The sequence below is a fragment of the Cynocephalus volans genome, chromosome 6 (genome assembly GCF_027409185.1).
Source record: "Cynocephalus volans isolate mCynVol1 chromosome 6, mCynVol1.pri, whole genome shotgun sequence".
NCBI lineage: Eukaryota > Metazoa > Chordata > Mammalia > Dermoptera > Cynocephalidae > Cynocephalus > Cynocephalus volans.
Window position 1 is genome coordinate 108835375 of NC_084465.1, and position 13939 is coordinate 108849313.

At 41.4% G+C, this 13939-nt stretch overlaps 1 protein-coding gene across 5 annotated transcripts in view; it reads right to left on the reverse strand.

Moving 5' to 3' along the window:
* Nucleotides 1-13939, reverse strand: part of PDXDC1 (pyridoxal dependent decarboxylase domain containing 1) — a 47555-nt gene that overhangs the window by 2073 nt on the left and 31543 nt on the right. For 2 of the 5 annotated variants that reach the window (XM_063098651.1, XM_063098650.1), the window contains exons 14-23: nt 10496-10559; nt 8895-8983; nt 7759-7864; nt 5992-6163; nt 5203-5321; nt 4781-4902; nt 3678-3770; nt 3493-3589; nt 2473-2577; nt 1740-1972 (exon numbers count right to left, since the gene is read on the reverse strand). In XM_063098651.1, the coding sequence (XP_062954721.1) occupies nt 1740-1972; nt 2473-2577; nt 3493-3589; nt 3678-3770; nt 4781-4902; nt 5203-5321; nt 5992-6163; nt 7759-7864; nt 8895-8983; nt 10496-10559 (1200 nt within the window). Of the gene's footprint in view, nt 1-176; nt 1973-2472; nt 2578-3492; nt 3590-3677; nt 3771-4780; nt 4903-5202; nt 5322-5991; nt 6164-7758; nt 7865-8894; nt 8984-10495; nt 10560-13939 lie in introns of those variants that run through there. The other 3 variants (XM_063098653.1, XM_063098652.1, XM_063098655.1) reach the window with 2 other exon arrangements.

Below are 13939 nucleotides of genomic sequence, written 5' to 3' on the forward strand. Positions count from 1 at the left end.
TTAGAAGCTTCAAATCCAAAACTGTTCTAAATAGATAATCTCCTATGAGACTAAATTTAATCTGTGAGAGAAATCTGTTCTTTTAGGTTTAAGGTCATTAAAATGCCCAAATTGTGGTTATTACTTATTTTTCTAAAGTTGCTATCCAAAAAGAAGTCATCATGCCCAACTCTTAGTAAAATTTGTAAATGGAATTTACTAGTAACAATTCCAAGAACCTTTATTGAAACCAACATTCAAATAGTATCTCAAGGGAGAAATGTTTCAACAAAACCAATTTAAAAATTCCAAATATATATAAAAACATTCAAAAATTAATCTTGTTAAAGGTGATAATTTACCCCTCCCCATTTTATCTGCTAGACTTCATTGCACCAAATAAACAGGGAAGACTTTAATCATCTGCACCAAAACAATAAGAAAGGAAAACTGTATTTTGACAAGTGTCAAATGTCAAAAATCACATCAAATCAGAGTGTAACTATAGGCTTAATATGGTATAACTAAGGCTTCCAATACTACAGTCCACAAACCCTATGTGAATCCCCAGCCATCTTCAGATCTCTGGTAGCTTGACTTTGCTGGACTTAAAGGCACAGAGGCCATTACTTATGATAAAGTGATGCAGTACTTTGGAAAAATAGAAATGGGCAGTAATTAAGCTTACTTCTGAAAATTTCAGCAGCAGTCTGGCTTGATCAGTCTGAGAAAGATGACTTTTCTGGTTCTTGTTTCTGAGTTGGGCCCAAAGGGGTGAACTGCTACTCGAACAGAAGCTACAGTGTGAGACAGGTCAAAGGTATGCTTACTTTACATAGGTGCCACACAGCATATTTAACGTTAGGCTCTTAGTGTAGCATCTATTGGTTTTTCAGATATTAAACACAGAAATGAGCACAGTCTGTACTTATGGGCCAATTTAAAAGCTTTACCAGTATTTAAAAATATATATGGTCAGGAAGAAACTTCATAGTTTTAATAGATGAGTCCTTAAATTCGTTTACAAAGAGTATATAAAGGGAGAAATGGATTTGTGGCAGAGGACAGTCCCAGACAAAAGCCCTGCCACAGCTCATGTGGACACAGTCCTTACTTAAGTCTCCAGGAAAAGCAGCAGTTGGGGATGGCAGGAGAGGGCTTCTGACACTCTTATTTACAACCCCACTGAAACCCATTCTCCTTTAAGCCAAACAATCCAGTTGTATATCACAACTTGTTCACACTAAAGACCAACTAAAACAAATGGCAAAAAATGCTGTCTGTCTTGGCTCTGCAGAAGTACAGCAGAGGAATCCCCCTGACCCCCCAAAGTTCTAATGAAAGCTGTTTTACCAAAAAGTTAGATGTGCAACCTAATAACTTATTATGCTTACGTTTAGAAAGATAAGAGCAAGTGTTTCAAGTGGCAGGCACTTGAAATTCTAAGTGTTCTTTGTAATAAAAAGTGTTTATGGTAACTTTAGTGAAATAATGGTATTACCACCGTTAGGAAGGACAGAAACAATAATTGTTGATTTTCTACATACACATAAAATTAGGCAAATTGATTGCCCTCCTAGAAAGCCTGGCTTTCAGGCACATATCTGTGCAAAAATCCCAGTTAGCACAAATAACAGTAATTTGTATTAGCATGTGGCACAGTTCACATTTTCAATATAACTTCGTTTTCCCTGAAACAATATTCAGCACAGTCTCAAACCAAACACTTAATTTTATCTTAAGCTCTCCGGTTCTTCTACCTGTGGGTGGTCATCTTCTGGGCGCTGGGCCCTGTTCTGGAAGCCCTCAGTCCGGTTGGCTTTCTGAGGGGTGGGAACCCCGGGGTATTGCTCAGGGCTGCTGGTCTCTGGGGTGCTTTGCTCTGGCTCACTGGACAGGTGCTCCACCTTTTCTAAGTCTTCAACGTGACTGACTGAGCTGGTCTCACTCAAAGCATCTGAACCTCTCAGGGACCTTTTAAAAGGCTTCTGGCCTAGAGAAAGATGAGATGAACAGCGCTGAAAGCTCAGAAAGGACGTTTCTGTGACAAAGTCTCTCTGTGCGACAAGCAGTTGCTTTACTTAACAATAACTGCTTCAGCAGAAATCCCTGGAATTACTTCAGCTGACAGAAGTGAGAGCTGCTATCATGGCACTACCATGCTCCCCAGGCTGGGAACTTGGGAGGTCATCTTCATCAGGAAAAGCTCAGGAGAGTTAACCACCACAGTTAAAATGCTGCCATCTCTCAAGACCCTAACATCCCCCTTGGAGTGCTTCTGAGGTGTTTTTTCAATGCTAAATCCCAAGGCTACTGAAATGGTATTTTAAAGGGATAGTGATAGCTGGCCTTAAGTGAAGAGGAATAGGGCTGAGTTTAAGAACCAAGAAAGCAAAGGAATGCAAGTAATAGGCAATGGGAGGGAACTTCCCAAGAGAAATACAACCAGTGTTCTTCAGTGAGAATGAGCTCAAACATGGAGATGTAACGTACCTGGAAGTCTCTGTTTAGTGCGAATGCCTGAGGGGGTTGGAGGCGGTGTTACTCCTGTACCTTGTGCTTTGTAGACATATATGGGTTCTGTGGACTCCAGAGAGCCTGCCGGGAAAAGATTAGGGGTGAGTGGAAGCTCCTGGCACAGGCTACACTGGGAGACGCCACCTGCCCTCACTCAGCCTTCTTCCCTTATTAAGCTTCTTCCAGCCATTCAGCTTCCCACAGTCTGGGGGAGACTGGCATTTCTGAACTATGCCGAGAATTACTGAAAGCCACCTTGCAGCTAGATCATGTCCTAGCCCCGTTGAGTGTTTTATCCTTCTTTCCCCAAGTCTCTGGAACACTTAGCCAGCAGTGTGGCACAGCATGCTTGGGGAACAGGCCCAATTGGGAAATGTACTTTAGCAATGAGAAACAAATGCCCCTTTGCTAAAGGTTGAGGCTTGATGGATCAAAAATCAGATTATCTTTTGCCATCATGACAATGTAGTTGTCATTTCCTGGAGAAAGAACAAAGGACGGGACCCCAGGTTTAAGGAATTATTTCCTTGGAAGAACAGGAAAGTACTATAATATTTCCCCCAAATTCCAGCAACTGGTAATCCGTGCTGGTTTCCACTGCTACATACTACTTCCTCTTTCAAAAGCAGTCCTTTACTGGGGCAAAACACTAATGAGGACTGCAAAGAATATTAACCCTGAACCCAAATGCCCAAGACCCATTGTCTTGAGGTTCTGAACAGCTGAATGAACACATTCTCACTGGATTCAAGGAAGTGGAGTCTGCTCGCTGTAGGGAATGGTATCTACTTTTGCACTATTTCAGCTATCAGGGTGGAGAAGTCCGATGACGGAGCAGCAGAGGCAGACAAACTTCGTCTCCTTAGATTCCTGGCAGTCTCCAGTAATAAAGCATGGGAACAGTTAAAGGCTCCTCAGCATGAGAAGTGATGGGACCGAGGGCATTTGGTCAAAACTTAAGGCAAGTGAAATCTGGGCAGAGGCTATTAGTCTTACCTGCTGTTAAGTTAAAAGTTCTTCCTTTTTGTAAAGCTTGTACTGGAGAAAACCAATTCAGCACGGATCCTACTACAGGGATTTGCCGTAACACTCCCTGCAAAACATAACCATTTCTCAAGGTCATCTTGCTGAGTCGCGCTCCCAGCCTGATGCCATCCGGGAAGTATGATCAGTAACCTCACCTCTTCCAGAAGTCGTTCCTCACTTGCCTTCTGCAGTTCAACCTGAGCATCCTGAATTCCTTTCTGAACAACTTCTGTCATGTTTTCCAGAAGCTGTGTTAAGACCAAGAAAGGCATTACTTGTCTAAAGCTTCTGGCCTGAGTCCTAGAAAAACTATTAACACAGCATTTTTCAAAAGTATATCAGTAAGTGGAATTCTGCATTTTAACTCCAGCGTGAAAATAAAATAGGAAATCAAACAGAAGAGGATAAAAGGCTCATGGGGGCCCAAGGCAGACATACCTTGATGACCAGCCTCATTTGCCAGGCAACAGAGGAGAAATAACTACTTACAACCTGAATATCATGTCAATAGAAAACAAACACTGCTCAGCATTTGTAGAAACAGTCAAGTAATAAAGGCAGGTTTGGAAGAAACCTTAAGCAGTCCTCCCAAGAGTGAATAGAGCTGTCTCCTCAGCCTTATTTCAAACTTCCTTTTCTTCCCCACCCTTACCAAAAGTGAATCCCATGACACGTGTTTCTATCTCCTCTCAGACTGGTCTTGCTGTGGTCCCTTTCCTCTCTTCTTGAGTGATTTCTGGGGAATCAAGCATCTGGTTTGGAGAAGGCCCTTTAAGCCTTGTAGGCTAGTGTTCCATGCCAACTGGCCAATACAAGCAGCTCTGTTACTGGTGGGAAGTCCCATTATCAGAAACATCCTGTGCCTCCTCAGGACCCAATTCCAATTAGGTTTTTTCGGAGGCTGACTGGTAACCAGTTCCAATTAGGCAGTTTTCCCTGACCTTGCTGGGCAGAGGTGGATATGTCTTCCTGAATGCTCAGCCACCCCACCTTCTATGCAACAGCATTTACTACATTGCTTTGTTATATGTATCTCTCTCCCCAACCAGCTTGTGTATTCACTGAGGGCAGGGACTGTGTCAAACCCACTTGACATTTCTGATGCCTAGCACAATGCCTACCTCATGGAAAACATTTAACAAACTTTCTGGGAAAGAATGAATAAAGAGACATTTCCAAGGACAGCTTCTTCGTGATCCCAGCTAGTTGGCAGGGCAAAACCCAGAAAAGGAATGAAACACTGATTAGTCTTACAGACCCTTGAGTTTTCCTCAATTTCCCGGGCTGTGACCGCAATGGTCTCCACCAGTTCCGAAACATCAATGTCGTCACTCGCCATGCCAATGTAAATACAGCTTTTCATACTTTTATACTCAGCGCCTGCAAGAAGAAACAACAGACTTGTTTCCCCAATCTCTGTTGTGAGACACAGGCCCTCTCTCCTGTACAACAGCATGACCAGGCAAAAAGATGTCTCCTTCATGGAGACTCTGGTAAGGACAGGAGAAAAGCCCCTGAAAGGCTGTAAAAGGGAAAGGGAGATATCTCACCCTCTCAAGAACTACAACTCCACCTGGAGTTAAACCTAAGTTTCCTCCACAGTGATAAAACCCATTTTCCTTAGGCAGTTAGAAAAAGTACTTCCAAAGTTCACAATTGGCTTATAAAAGTAGTAATTACCCATTTTAAATGTAAGGTCAGATCCCAGTTCATTTAACTTTTTCAGGAGTCCAGCATGGATTTTTTCTCCTTCTGGATCTGACTTCAAACTGCTTTTATCATCATTAGCATGTTCATACCTATAAATGATATCAGACAAGAGTACTTCAATCTAAAAGATCAAATGTCTCTTCAGAAACAGGATAACAGGTGGAGCATAAACTACTAGAGATTAACGAGAATGTGGAATGAGTCAAATGGACAAAGGAGCCACTGATAGTGTTTCTAGACAGAAAATTTCTACGAATGTCACAAGGGAAGCCTAAGTCTTGAGGTCCATGAAAACAGAAAGAGGCAAGGTCTGGAAGTCTCATTATTTGCAATAAAAAAGAAGACCTGCCTCATCTTTGAAGGAGATGGAGGGCAGCCACAGAAGCTGCACACACTGAACTAGAGAGGACAGTGGAGTTTTGTCTTCCTGGGGAATTGGGTTCTTTGTCTCACTAACTTGTAATTCTCTTTATACCCTAGATAGGCACCATTTGTCAGTTATATATATATACCTGTCTATATACTCTCCTAGGTACTTGGGAGTTGGCACATAAAGACACAATATCCAGTGACTCCTACCTCACCGAGAGTGATGGTGGGTCTAATCATCTGTCTGCACTAGGCTTTTGTAAATGCCCAGGAAATCTAGTTGAATTTTCGTTAGACAAGTATATTGTGACTACATGTATCATAAAATGACCCACCCATTTTCTTTATACAGCAAAGTCTGTAACATCACTTGGCAAGCTGAAACTTTACCTGACGACTCCTATTCCAGGCCAGTTGGGGTCATCGACGTATAAGAGACCAGCTGTCCCTTCCACTTCCTGCTTGAACTCTTCCCGCAGCTGCAGTGTACAGGTCAGAGCTGGCAGTTTGCTCTGTATGCAGATTACAAGCTGATCCACATCCTCCCCCTGGGTTCCTAAACCTGAAAATGTTCATGGAATGTTAGAGAAATACTCAAGGAATGGGTAACAATGAGAGGGCAGGGCTCCCCCTTCCACCATCAGAATGGTCAAAAGCTCTAGGTATATCCAATTAGCTGGAGCTGGGGAATTAAAAAAAAAAAGAAAGAAAAAAAGGCCGCTCAGCCCAGAAATGCAAGAGTTAGGTGTTAAAAATTAACACATAGCCAGCAGCTCCAGGTATAAAGTTTTTTCTTTCACAGATTTAGTACACAATGAAACTCTCCACTGTAGAAATCAAGATTCTTCTCACTAAAAGCCTGACTAAAGTCAGGTTATCAGGGCTGGCTCAGTTGGTTAGAGTATGGTGCTGATAACATGAAGGTTCAGGGTTTGATCCCTGTACCGGCCAGCCACCAAAAACAGTAAAACATCAAAAAAATAAAGTCAGGTTATCATATAACATATGATAGGTTAAAAACAAAAAGGCAACCACAACTTCTCTCTTTATTACAATCGAGAGAAAGGGAAGCATTTTGATGGGTTTGTGTCAAGGACGCCAGGAAGGGCAGGGAGATGGTGACAGCACCGAGTGATTTCAAGGTCAGCGACTGAATCTAAGGGCTTCAGGGCTCCAAAGTCTTGGCAATGTTACTCCTCCCTCACTCCCTCAATTCAGATGCTGTGCATGATCTCAGGAGGCCTCAGTACATGCTGCCTCAGGGAGTGGTCAGCTTGCTTTTTGTTTGAGAAACTAAGTCTCTAAGGCTGGGGGTGAGCCACCAGCATCTTCACCATGGCTTTTTCTTTGCAGGACAGATGCTTGATTTTCTTACTTTTGATGTCCTTGAGAAAATATCCTTCCCAAAATGCTGAAAACATCTTATGAAAAACCAAATATTTTCTCATAAAAAACACCAAATTTTAAAATCTTTTTTCAGCTTATTTTTAAGTGCCTATCATAATATGCCAAGCACTACCTTAGGCATTTCATATATATGACCTTGTTTTTATATTCACATCACTACCATGAGGTAGTGGGGAACAGGTCTGTAGGTCAAGAAACTCAAGGTCCCACAGGTATGAAATGGCTGAGAGGGGACATGTACCCAGGACTTTGTTGTAAAAGTCCATGTACTTTCAGCTACACTGATTTCTTAGATGTCTAAAGCAGTGGTTCTAAACCTTCATTGGCCTATTAAAATCACCAGGGGAGCTTTTAAAAATATAGATGCCCAGGCTCCATTCCAGACCAAGGAAATCAGAATCTCTGTAGGTGGGGCCCAGAGTTGGTAGTTTTTAAAGCTCCACAGGCGATTCTAATGTGCAGTCAGGAACAAGAATCATTGGAATAGAAAACTAAGGGTCATAAGATATCAAAACATAGGAATCCAAGTGATTTCAGAAGTCCCATTCTATTTCTGAGAAGTTATACTGGAATGCTAATCTATCTAAAGTTAGCCCAGAAGAAAAAAAGCCCCTCCAAAAAGAGATGCTGATAACTATAGGAGAATAGAATGTCATAAGGGAAAGGTAATCAACCCAACAGCCTGGACTTTGAGACATGAATTGTTTCTCCCCAGAACAAAAGTGAGGGAAATCCACTGAGACTAGGTACCTGCTGCTGTCAGCAAAGGGCTGAACCGCATACACACACCCTCGACTTCTAGGTCCATGACGGTGAGGCCACTTGCAGGCACCAGCTGTTTCAACTGTTCTCCCAGCTGCAGAGAAGAGGACAGAGTGAAGCTGTTCCTGCGTGAGGGAGTCAACTGTCCTCAAGTCCTACCTCATCCACTCAGTCCCAGGCCCAAGAGGCTCCTGGAGAGCTAGTTTCCTTTCATCTTTTGATTGTCTTTGAACACTTATGGCAAGTTCTTTGTAAAAACAGTAAATTTTACATTTTTTTTAACTAATAAATACAAAGTTCATTGTAGAAAAATCTAGGAAATACAGGTAAACCAAAAGAATAAAATAAAAATTACCCACATTACATCATTCAGAAACACCCATTGCTGACATCTGGTATACTCCCCCAGGGTTGTGTGTGTGTGTGCATGTGTGCGCGTATGTGTGTGTATTTTTTGCAGTCATAAAACCTGGTATTCTACGCAATTTAGTAAACTGTATTTTAAAATTTAATTTATGATGACCATTTCCCTCTGCCTTACACATTCAGCCACACGGTTGAACACCACTGCACAGATGCACCATAACTTATTCTGCAAACCCCCAAGGTTGGCCATGTCCAGTGTTTTGTAGGCCTGATACTGCTGTAGTGAACATCTTTGCAGTGTTTAGAATGTTCTTTAGACTAAAATCATAGTGGTACTATTTCAATGTCAAAAAAGCTGCCGAAGCATAATGCCTTTGACTGATTTGCCAGACTGCCAAAGGTGTTCAGGAAACTTTGGCCTATGTGCCTTCTAACGTTGCTACAGACGCTCACCAGCACACCAAAGGAGCTGCACTGCAGTCCATGTTTGCATGTTGTTTTACAGCCTTACATAGCAGCAAGGAAATGGTCACATGAGGAAACTGAGGGTATGATGCTGAAAGGACTTGCCAGAGGTGACACAGTGTGTGAGGCAGTAATCCGATTCATAACAGAACCTAGAACAAGCCCAGCACCTTCACTGGGGGTTCTCTCCTGTGGGTGGGATTTCCTGTACATGACCATATGTTATACCAACCATGAGGCCAGGTGAGGATGCTCTGGTTGTAAAAGAAACAGCAGACGACTGCCATTCTTACCCAGCGATTCAACGCATCGCAGGAGTGCCTCTCCCTGCCAACGGTGGAAGGTACCATGTTGGGCATTGGGACAGCTTTAAACACCGGATCTGACGCCAAAACACAGAAAGGGGATTCACTCCCAAAACATGACTGACTAAAACAATCATCCCTCCAGCCCCATTTCACTTAGATCCCAATATCAACCCAGGGAACAGTCTTACATGTTACTGAAATCAAATGTAAATCTGACAGAAGGTTTAAATTCCACACTTTTTTTCTCATAGACTGTGTAATTTGAATACATTCACACAAACAGAATTCTCAATTTCATTTAAAAAGTTTTCTTTCAAGGAATTTCGAGAGGAAATCCAAACAAACACTGCAAGTTAACAACTAGTCCACTATGCACCGTGTGAGGTCAATCACATTGCCCAAGGGCATCCAAATTGGGCTTTACAAACATTATCCTTCACTCATCAAAATGGTTTGGGTGCCCACTCATGCCAGGCACTGTGCTACACACTGTGGATATAAGGCCAGCGAGGTTTTTTGTTACCTTGGAGCTTATATTCTAGTTGAGGAAACAGACCAGAAAGTAAAATCAATGTATGTTGTAAGTGCCATGAAAGAAGCGGGGGCTTTTTAATACAAGTTTTTATGGAGTCACTTCAGACGGGAAAGACAGGGAAGGCTAGTGAGATAGTGGACATTTAATCTATATGGTAAGGAGCCAGCCATAAGAACAGCAAGGGGAAATGTGCATGAAGCACAGAGAACAAGTGTCAGGGCCTGGCACAAGGTAAGAGCAGTGTGTTCCAGGAATGCAGAAAAGACCAGTTTAACTGAAGCACAATGATCAAGAGGGTAAGTGGCAGAAGAGGAAGTCAGAAAGTCAGAGAGGAAGTTGGGGCAGGCCTGACGGGGCATGGTAAAGAGCTGAGACCTTGTTCCTTTGAAACAGTAAGATACCGATGGGTTCTAGGCAGGGAAGTGATACGATCTGACTTCTACATATAATGCTTGCTCTGACTGCCAGGTGGAGAATGGTCTGGAATGGGGTAGGTAGGATGTACAGAAGTCAAAGGTCAGTTGAGAGGGGACTGTGGTTTATCCAGCTGAAAAATAATAGTGCCTTGGACTAGGTTGGCGACATATGAGACATTCTTTAAAAATCGAGATTCCTGGGTCCAACCTACTGAATCAAAATATCTGTGAAGTAGGGTAGAAGAATCTGTATTTTCAATTGACTCAGCCATTGCAGCCCTGGTCCAAGGACTGGCATTTGGGAACCACTGGTTTCTCTCTCTCTTTTTTTTTTTTTTTTTGTGGCTGGCTGGTATGGGGATCTGAACCCTTGATCTTGATGTTACAAGGCTGTGCTCTAACCAACTAAGCTAATCAGCCAGCCCTGGGAATCACTGGTTTAATCACAGCAAGCGAGCAGTAAAATGCTAAGGCATTTAGGACTAAAATTCTTGGGACTAAAAATTGTTAAATTTTTCTGAAATGATGACTGAAGGTTTTAATAATAAAAATACTTTGAGCTATCTATTTAACTTGAAATGAGATCAGATTCAAAGCACAGATACAAAAGTAACCCTCTTCTAAAAATCACCTACCTGAGCCTGGTAATTCCTGGAAAAATCTGAACACCACTACTGGAGAACTGAGCTCATTTTCCACCTGCAAAAATGGAAGTATGATGTTACTAAGTAACATTAAATTCCACACACCTACGAAATGAAACAGTGAGTTTGAAAAATAGGCTAGAGATGCTCTATTCTGTGATTAAAAACATTATAAAGTTCAAAGGTTAATTTCAGTTGCCAGAGAAACAAAAATCAAAAGTTTAGTAAAATTTTTAGAAATAACTATGAACCAACTTTGAGAGTACATTGTGAATTATAAGATTAACACTTGACAGTGGTACACTGAAATTAAAATAGGAAGAAATTTTAATAGTAATGGATAAATATAGGTCTAACATTAAAGTTCAAAAAAGATAAGGCAAAAGTAGAACTACGATCAGTGCTGAGATGCCAATGCTTTCAGGAATCCCAGAAATTATGCATGACTTACTGGAACTTTTATACTCACAGAAAAGAAGAAAAAAGAGAGAACAGAACTGTATCTATGTATATTCTAAGTACATTTACTTATATTTAGTTCTTTTATTCTGTACTTATATTCAAGACAGGCATCAGACAACTAACTTCATTAATGGATTTCCTAACAGATGAAAACATTCATTGCATTACAATAATCTGGCACTAAGTTTGTGCTCTCTATTGAACAAATGTACAGTCAGCCATCAGCTTCACCATAGGTTCAGAGTACACAGTGAGCAGCAATGTCCTTGGCAGGCTCTATGGTATTCTGGGGTGGGGAGAGGGTAGGTGGGCAGCACTCGGGGAGAAGATCTCTAAGCATTCAACAATTCCAGGATATAATTCTCATCATAAAACCTATGTTCCAAGGCTCTGAGTATGTATGATGACTCACTAGTAGGACCACAACAGGAAATGCTAACTTGGAAAGACAGGATGTAGCTGGCCCAAGATCTTTCCTACTAACTTTTCAAAGGACTGTGTGGATGAGATCCAGATCAAGCAAGGTTTATATTCAAATCTGCCAATTATTTATTGAGCCAGTTCCTGTACTAAGTTCTTTCACATCTGTTATCTCTTTTAACTTTCACATACACAGATGAAACTATTAATACTTTTAAAGGTACAGGGGCTTAATGTTTATACAGAATGGAGTATCCAGCCATTCTCTCATCCTCAATTAGGATAAGGCAGAGTGATCTGAATGCCAGGACTTCTCCAGGACTTCTATGTATATTATGACTGACTTTTGTTTCTTTGAACTCAGTGCTCTCAAATGTCAAATGTACTTAAGAAATACTGTAAAGGATTATACACACAAACTTCTGGTTCTAGTAACATGGCAGACTGAGCTAACACTGAAGTTATCAATTTTAAATACCTGAAATGTTGGATTCATTATAACCAATAAGCAAAAGAGTTTAAGCCATTGGTGGGCTCATAAAAAAGGTGAATACACAAAGAGGAGGAAATAGAAGGAAGAGTGTAGCTGAGCTGCAGGGGAAGGGGAGAACGTATTGGGCCTGGAACTTGGCTTTCATAGCTAGGGGCTTGGGTTTTAATCCCATGTGAGAGACAGCAGTGAGTTTACATGATACTTTTGTGAAGCTTCTACAGGAAAAAATAGACAATGAACAAATATGTATGACTTCAGATAGTAAAAAGTGCATTGCAGAAGGAAAAAACCTAGGGGAGGGAGAGTGATGGATGGTGATAGGAGGTTATCTTAGGGTGGTCAGGAAAGACCTTTCTGGAGAGGTGATGTCTGAACTAAGATCTGAAAGGTAAGAAACCAGTCATGAGAAGAATTGAGAGGAATAGTGTTTCCAGGAAGAGGGAACAGCATGGACAAAGGAGGCTGCTTTGAGTGTTTAAACAAAATACTGCATGTAAGGTTATTTAGTACCACCCGTGGTTCCTAGTGTTTCACAAGCAGCAGCTGCAATAGAGATGATGATGATGAAGACTGATAGGTTACAACGTCTCATGGTGTTTGCCAATTATCGTATGCTCTACTGAAAAAAGCAACCATTTGAAGAAGGGACAGAGTAGGGTTTATGCCTTGGCCATGTGTGGCCTTACAAAGTTGCTCCAAAACAACTGCAGATTAACTAGCACCATCAAATTCCCCCTACTTGGAATGAGGGACTAGAGAGAACATGAGGAAGAGCCTGAATATATTCCACAAGGCAGAGAAAGGAAAAGCATACAGGCCCAGCACTGCCTTCTTTGATTCCCAACAGCTCGCTCAACCCACTCCATAATTTGGGTCTGTTTGCAATCAGAGGAATCTAATCAAGATACTTTCATTTGAAAGTTCAGCTTACAGGCTCAGGAGGCTAAGAGAATGAATCAATGTCACAGGGCCACCCCATGGCACCACTGAAAGTAAAACCCAAATCTCCTGACTTACATTCATCCCCTCTGCTTCTCCAGTGAGCCACTCTCCTCTTCCAAGGCTCCCCACAGCTAGAACTCAGGTCAGTTGGCTCCAAGCTCCTACTTAGCAGACAATATCGAGTAGCCCCCTCAAACCAAAACATGTTCTAAAATAGAAATAAACTGTACTAACTTGAGCCCCAGATAAACTTAACTGTACTCTGCAGACTTGTCCAAGAAACACCCAGTGAATCTATTTAATTCAGAATCTAACATACATATTTCCTGTAATCCTAAAATGCAATGAAGCAAAACATGAAAACATTCAAACCTGAATTGATATTCATTCTTGGTTGTTAGCTCTGCTAAATCTTCCTTTCCTTGTCTAGTTATTAGTCCTAGGGAGCAATCTCTGATAGATTTATTTTAGGAAGACACCAGGAGAAGACAAGAGCAAGGCTGCTTGCTTTTCTCTTTCTCATTCCCCTTTGTGCAAATGAAAACTCTGGTGTCAGAAGGTTTCAGAAAGAATAGCCCAAGAGGATTTTGAATGTTCCCAACATAGAGAAATAATAACGTTTGAAGTAATGGAAAAATATATACGTGGTTGGCAGGCTTTCCGGGGAGAGGGGTTCAGAGGGAATGAGGCAGGGATGAATAGGTGCGGCACAGAGGATCTTTAGGGCAGTGAAACTATCCTCTTTGACACTGTCAGGAGTGAATACATGATGTTATGCATTTGGCAAAACCCACAGAAATGTACAACAAGAAGGGGGAGCCCTAACATAAAACTGAGTTAAAAAAAAAAAAAAAAAGAAAAGAAAAAGTAACCCAGAGCATTTGGAGACACAAAATGATTTTACATTTCAGGAAAATGGGTGTTCTAAAGGTCCCTGGGCAGGTGAAGTCAATGGTGTTTATAAGAGGATTATATGAAAAGCACTGGAATAATTTAAACATTGTATGGTACAAATTTCTTGGCTTTGGGCTAACTGTATAATTAGGTCATAAATATATGCATGATGCCCTCCCAAAGAATGTGTTTTTTTTAATTGGAGCTGCCACAATTCCACTGAA